Below are 6,830 nucleotides of genomic sequence, written 5' to 3'. Positions count from 1 at the left end.
CCCCAGGGTGTCCCCTCATGTCCCCACGATGTCCCCACGGTGTCCCCACAATGTCCCCACACTGTCCCCGTGTCCCCCAGGCCTTCAGCGCACCACATCGGCCGGTCCCCCGTGTCCCTGACCTGTCCCCACGATGTCCCTACGATGTCCCCACACTGTCCCCACACTGTCCCCACACTGTCCCCGTGTCCCCCCAGGCCTTCAGCGCACCGCATCGGCCAGGATGTCCCCATTGTGTCCCCCATGTCCCTGAGCTGTCCCCACAATGTCCCCACACTGTCCCCTGTCCCCCCAGGCCTTCAGCGCACCGCATCAGCCAGGATGTCCCCATTGTGTCCCCCATGTCCCTGACTTGTCCCCATGATGTCCCCACATTGTCCCCACGGTGTCCCCACACTGTCCCCACGATGTCCCCATGGTGTCCCCACAGTGTCCCCCTAATGTCCCCCTGTCCCCGCAGGCCTTCAGCCGCACGCACCGCATCGGCCAGGATGTCCCCGTTGCGTCCCCCCATGTCCCTGACCTGTCCCCACAATGTCCCCACAGTGTCCCCACGGTGTCCCCACACTGTCCCCATGATGTCCCCACAGCGCACTGCATCGGCCAGGCTTGTGTCCCCCCATGTCCCCCATGTCCCTGACCTGTCCCCATGATGTCCCCGCAGGCATTCAGCCACGCGCACCGCATCGGCCAGGATGTCCCCCCATGTCCCCCATGTCCCTGACCTGTCCCCCCATGTCCCCCATGTCCCTGACCTGTCCCCACGATGTCCCCATGATGTCCCCGCAGGCATTCAGCCACGTGCACCGCATCGGCCAGGATGTCCCCCCATGTCCCCCATGTCCCTGACCTGTCCCCCCATGTCCCCCCATGTCCCTGACCTGTCGCCACGATGTCCCCATGGTGTCCCCGCAGGCGTTCAGCCGCGCGCACCGCATCGGCCAGGATGTCCCCGTTGTGTCCCCCCATATCCCTGACCTGTCCCCACAATGTCCCCACAGTGTCCCCACGGTGTCCCCACACTGTCCCCATGATGTCCCCACGGTGTCCCCACAATGTCCCCACGGTGTCCCCACGGTGTCCCCACACTGTCCCCTGTCCCCCAGGGCCTTCAGCCGCGCGCCCCGCATTGGCCAGGATGTCCCCACAATGTCCCCTCAATGTCCCCACACTGTTCCCTGTCCCGCAGGCGTTCAGCCGCGCGCACTGCATCGGCCAGAATTGTGTCCCCCATGTCCCTGACCTGTCCCCACGATGTCCCCATGGTGTCCCCGCAGGCGTTCAGCCGCGCGCCCCGCATCGGCCAGGATGTCCCCACAATGTCCCCTCAATGTCCCCACACTGTCCCCTGTCCCCGCAGGCGTTCAGCCGCGCGCACCGCATCGGCCAGGCCAACAAGGTGATGATTTACCGCTTTGTGACGCGGGCCTCGGTGGAGGAGCGGATCACGCAGGTGGCCAAGAGGAAGATGATGCTGACGCACCTGGTGGTGCGCCCGGGGCTGGGCTCCAAGGCCGGCTCCATGTCCAAGCAGGAGCTCGACGACATCCTCAAGTTCGGCACCGAGGAGCTCTTCAAGGACGAGAACGAGGGTGGGTCAGCCCTGGGCATGGGCTGGACTGGGCCGTACTGGGCTAAACTGGGCTGGGCTGGGTCATGTTGGGCTGGACTGTGCTGGACTTGGTCATGTTGAGCTGGACTGGGCCATACTGGGCTAAACTGGGCTGGGCTGGGTCATGTTGGGCTGGACTGTGCTGGACTTGGTCATGTTGAGCTGGACTGGGACGTACTGGGCTAAACTGGGCTGGGCTGGGTCATGTTGGACTGTGTTGGGCTGGACTTGATCATGTTCGGCTGGGCTGGGCCATGTTGGGCTGGACTTGGTCATGCTGGGCTGGACTGTGCTGGACTTGGTCATGTTGAGCTGGACTGGGACGTACTGGGCTAAACTGGGCTGGGCTGGGTCATGTTGGACTGTGTTGGGCTGGACTTGATCATGTTTGGCTGGGCTGGGCCATGTTGGGCTGGACTTGGTCATGCTGGGCTGGACTGTGCTGGACTTGGTCATGTTGAGCTGGACTGGGCCGTACTGGGCTAAACTGGGCTGGGCTGGGCTGGGTCATGTTGGGCTGTGTTGGGCTGGACTGGGCTGTGCTGTGCTGGGCTGGGCTAGGTCGTGTTAGGCTGGACTGGGTCATGCTGGGCTGGGCTGGACTACTGGGCTGTGCTAGGCTGGGCTGGGCTGGGCTGGACTGGGCCATGCTGGGCTGGACTGGGCCATGCTGGGCTGGACTGGGCTGGGCTGGTCTGGACTGGGTTGTGCTGGTCTGGACTGGGCTGTGCTGGGCTGGACTGGTTCATGTTAGGCCGGACTGGGCCATGCTGGGCTGGCCTGGACTGTGCTGGTCTGGACTGGGCTGTGCTGGGCTGGACTGGGTCATGTTGGGCTGGACTGGGCCATGCTGGGCTGGCCTGGACTGTTCTGGGCTGGACTGGGCCGTGCTGGGCTGGACTGTGCCATGCTGGGCCATGTTGGAGTGTGACAAAGCCATTGTCACATTGTGTTGGGACGTGTTAGGCTGTGACAAAGCCGTGTCCCAGCGTGTCCAGCTGTGTCCGGCCGTATCCCAGCTGTGTCCAGCTGTGTCTGGCCGTGTCCCAGCCGTGTCCCAGCCGTGTCCCAGCGTGTCCCTCGGTGTCCCCACCCGCAGGGGACAACAAGGAGGAGGACAGCAGCGTCATCCACTACGACAACGAGGCCATCGCGCGGCTGCTGGACCGGAACCAGGACGCCACCGACGACGCCGACGTGCAGAACATGAACGAGTACCTGAGCTCCTTCAAGGTGGCCCAGTACGTGGTCAGGGAGGAGGACAAGGTGCGGCTCTGGGGACACTGGGGGGCACCGGGGACACTGGGAGGCACTGGGGACATTGGGGACACTGGGGACATTGGGGACACTGGGGACACTGGGGACATTGGGGGCATTGGGAGGATTGGGGACATTGAGGGGATTGGGGACATTGGGGACACTGGGAGGATTTGGGATACTGGGGACATTGGGGACATTGGGGACACTGGGAGGATTCTGGATACTGGAGACACTGGGGACATTGGGAGGATTGGGGACATTGAGGGGATTGGGGACATTGGGGGACACTGGGAGGATTTGGGATACTGGGGACATTGGGGACATTGGGGACACTGGGAGGATTGGGGATACTGGGGACATTGGGGGGATTGAGGACACTGGGAGGATTGGGGATACTGGAGACATTGGGGACACTGGGGACATTGAGAACACTGGGAGGATTGGGGATACTGGGGACATTGGGGGGGATTGGGGACACTGGGGACATTGGGGACATTGAAAGGATTGGGGATACTGGGGACATTGGGGACACAGGGAGGATTGGGGACATGGAGGGGATTTGGGACATTGGGGACAATTAGGGGGGATTGGGGATATTGGGGGGATTGAGGATACTGGGAGGATTGGGGACAGTGGGGACATTGGAGGGATTGGGGACATTGGGGTGGGGACACTGGGGTGATGGAACTGGGGACTCTGGAGAAGATGGAGGGTCCTGGACAGTGGAAATGAAGATGATGATGATGATAATGATGATGATGATGGAGATGGTAGAGATGATGATGATGATGATGGTAGAGATGATGATGGAGATGATGATGATGATGATGATGATGATGAAGATGGGAACAGTGGAGATGAAGTTGATGTGACAACGGGGGTGGGAATGATGAGGGTGAGGATGGAGATGATGAGGATGAAGGTGGGGATGACCATGATGATGGAGATGGGGATGATGATGAGGATGAAGATAGGGATGATGATGATGATGGAGACAACAAGGACGGGGACGCTCACCCCTGACCCTGAATGACCCCGAGTGACCCCGGTGTGCCCGGCAGATCGAGGAGATCGAGCGGGAGATCATCAAGCAGGAGGAGAACGTGGACCCCGACTACTGGGAGAAGCTGCTGCGGCACCACTACGAGCAGCAGCAGGAGGACCTGGCGCGGAACCTGGGCAAGGGCAAGCGCGTGCGCAAGCAGGTCAACTACAACGACGCCGCCCAGGAGGACCAAGGTGGGCACTGGGAGGGACTGGGAGGGACTGGGATGGGACTGGGGTACACTGGGAGGGACTGGGATGGAACCTGGGCAAGGGCAAGCGCGTCCGCAAGCAGGTCAACTACAACGCTGCCGCCCAGGAGGACCAAGGTGGGCACTGGGAGGGACTGGGAGGGACTGGGATGGGACTGGGACTGGGATTGGACTGGGAGGGACTGGGACACACTGGGATGGGACTGGGATGGAACCTGGGCAAGGGCAAGCGCGTGCGCAAGCAGGTCAACTACAACGACGCTGCCCAGGAGGACCAAGGTGGGCACTGGGAGGGACTGGGGGGCACTGGGACACACTGGGATGGGACTGGGATGGGACTGGGATGGACTGGGATGGACTGGGATGGAACCTGGGCAAGGGCAAGCGTGTGCGCAAGCAGGTCAACTACAACGACGTCGCCCAGGAGGACCAAGGTGGGCACTGGGGGGCACTGGGAGGGACTGGGAGGGACTGGGATGGACTGGGATGGGACTAGGACACACTGGGAGGGACTGGGATGGAACCTGGGCAAGGGCAAGCGTGTGCGCAAGCAGGTCAACTACAACGACGTCGCCCAGGACCAAGGTGGGCACTGGGAGGGACTGGGAGGGACTGGGATGGGACTGGGATGGACTGGGATGGACTGGGATGGGACAGGGGTACACTGGGAGGGACTGGGATGGAACCTGGGCAAGGGCAAGCGCGTGTGCAAGCAGGTCAACTACAACGACGCCGCCCAGGAGGACCAAGGTGGGCACTGGGAGGGACTGGGAGGGACTGGGACACACTGGGAGGGACTGGGAGGGACTGGGACACACTGGGAGAGACTGGGACTCGCTGGGACACACTGGTGGCGCGGTGTCCCCAACACTGGCCGTGTCCCCAGATAACCAGTCCGAGTACTCGGTGGGCTCCGAGGAGGAGGACGAGGACTTCGACGAGCGGCCGGAGGGTGAGTGTCACCTGTGTCACCTGTGTCATCTGTGTGTCACCTGTGTGTGACCTCAGTGTCACCTGTGTGTCACCTGTGTCACCTCTGTGTGACCTCAGTGTGTCACCTCTGTGTCACCTGTATCACCTCCTGTGTCACCTCTGTGTCACCTGTGTGTGACCTCAGTGTCACCTGTGTGTCACCTGTGTCACCTGTGTCACCTCTGTGTGTCTTGGGAAGGGTCACAGTGGCCCAAGAAGGGTCAGGGTGTCCTGGGGGGTTTTGGGTGGCCCAAAGGATGGTCACAGTGGCCCAAGGGGGGTCAGGGTGGCCCAAGGTGGGTCAGGGTGGCCCAAGGGGGGTTTGGGGTGCTGACCCCTCCCCTCCCCCCAGGCCGGCGCCAGTCCAAGCGGCAGCTGCGGAACGAGAAGGACAAACCCCTCCCCCCACTGCTGGCCCGGGTGGGCGGCAACATCGAGGTGAGGGGACATGGGGACACTGGGGACACTGGGGGGACTGGGGGACTGGGGACACTGGGGACACTGGGGGGGACCTGGGGACACTGAGGGAATTGGGGACATTGTGGGACTGGGGACACTGAGGGGATTGGGGACACTGAGGGAATTGGGGACACTGTGGGACTGGGGACACTGAGGGGATTGGGGACACTGAGGGAATTGGGGACACTGAGGGGATTGGGGACACTGAGGGACTGAGGACACTGAGGGAATTGGGGACATTGTGGGACTGGGGACACTGAGGGGATTGGGGACACTGAGGGAATTGGGGACACTGTGGGACTGGGGACACTGAGGGGATTGGGGACACTGTGGGACTGAGGACACTGGGGAGATTGGGGACACTGAGGGGACTGGGGACATCCCCAGGGTGAGGAATTCCTAGGGGTTGGGGGTACTCCGGGGACTTGGGGACACTGCTGGGGATCGGGATCTTCGGACACCCAATGTCCACTCTGTCCCCTCTGTCCCCTGTGTCCCCAATCCCCCCAATGTCCCCTCTGTCCCCAATCCCCCCTGTGTCCCCTCTGTCCCCTGTGTCCCCATGTCCCCTCTGTCCCCAATCCCCCCAATGTCCCCTGTGTCCCCTGTGTCCCCTGTGTCCTCAATCCCCCCAATGTCCCCTCTGTCCCCAATCCCCCCAATGTCCCCTCTGTCCCCTCTGTCCCCATGTCCCCAATCCCCGCTGTGTCCCCTCTGTCCCCAATCCCCCCAATGTCCCCTCTGTCCCCTCTGTCGCCAATCCCCCCAATGTCCCCAATCCCCCCCCGTCCCCCGTGTCCCCGTGTCCCCGTGTCCCGTGTCCCCCCATCCCGTGTCCCTGTGTCCCCATGTCCCCGTGTCCCCGTGTCCCCTCTGTGCCCAATCCCCCCTCTGTCCCCATGTCCCCTCTGTCCCCATGTCCCCTCTGTCCCCGTGTCCCGTGTCCCCCTGTGTGCCGTGCCAGGTGCTGGGGTTCAACACGCGGCAGCGCAAGGCGTTCCTCAACGCCGTCATGCGCTGGGGGATGCCGCCCCAGGACGCCTTCACCTCCCAGTGGCTCGTGAGGGACCTGCGCGGCAAGACCGAGAAGGAGTTCAAGTAGGTGACACAGGGGACGGCTGGGGACAGCTGGGGACAGAGGGGACAGATGGGGTACAGCGGGGACAGCTGGGGACAGCGGGGACAGCTGGGGACAGAGGGGACAGCTGGGGGACAGAGGGGACAGCTGGGGACAGCTGGGGACAGAGGGGACAGCTGGGGACAGCTGGGGA

At 62.9% G+C, this 6,830-nt stretch overlaps 1 protein-coding gene and 1 long non-coding RNA gene across 2 annotated transcripts; one reads left to right on the top strand and one right to left on the bottom strand.

Annotated features, from left to right (window-relative positions):
• Positions 1-870: 870 nt before the first annotated feature.
• LOC130266991 (chromodomain-helicase-DNA-binding protein 3-like) lies at positions 871-6,657 on the top strand (the record flags this gene model as incomplete). The annotated part of the gene is made up of 7 exons (XM_056516239.1): positions 871-954; positions 1,361-1,592; positions 2,712-2,878; positions 3,934-4,111; positions 5,015-5,080; positions 5,453-5,538; positions 6,524-6,657. Coding segments are annotated over exons 1-7 (947 nt in total), but the record flags the coding sequence as incomplete, so codon positions are not given.
• On the bottom strand, positions 4,425-4,776 carry LOC130266990 (uncharacterized). Its single transcript, XR_008843034.1, has 3 exons — positions 4,722-4,776; positions 4,591-4,652; positions 4,425-4,498 (listed from the first exon to the last, which is right to left on the bottom strand). It is a non-coding gene; the product is annotated as an uncharacterized LOC130266990 (long non-coding RNA).
• Positions 6,658-6,830: the final 173 nt, after the last annotated feature.

This window comes from Oenanthe melanoleuca, unplaced genomic scaffold, assembly GCF_029582105.1.
Source record: "Oenanthe melanoleuca isolate GR-GAL-2019-014 unplaced genomic scaffold, OMel1.0 S441, whole genome shotgun sequence".
NCBI lineage: Eukaryota > Metazoa > Chordata > Aves > Passeriformes > Muscicapidae > Oenanthe > Oenanthe melanoleuca.
The sequence above is the reverse complement of the archived record's forward strand: the minus strand, read 5'-3'. Positions and strand labels throughout refer to the sequence as shown.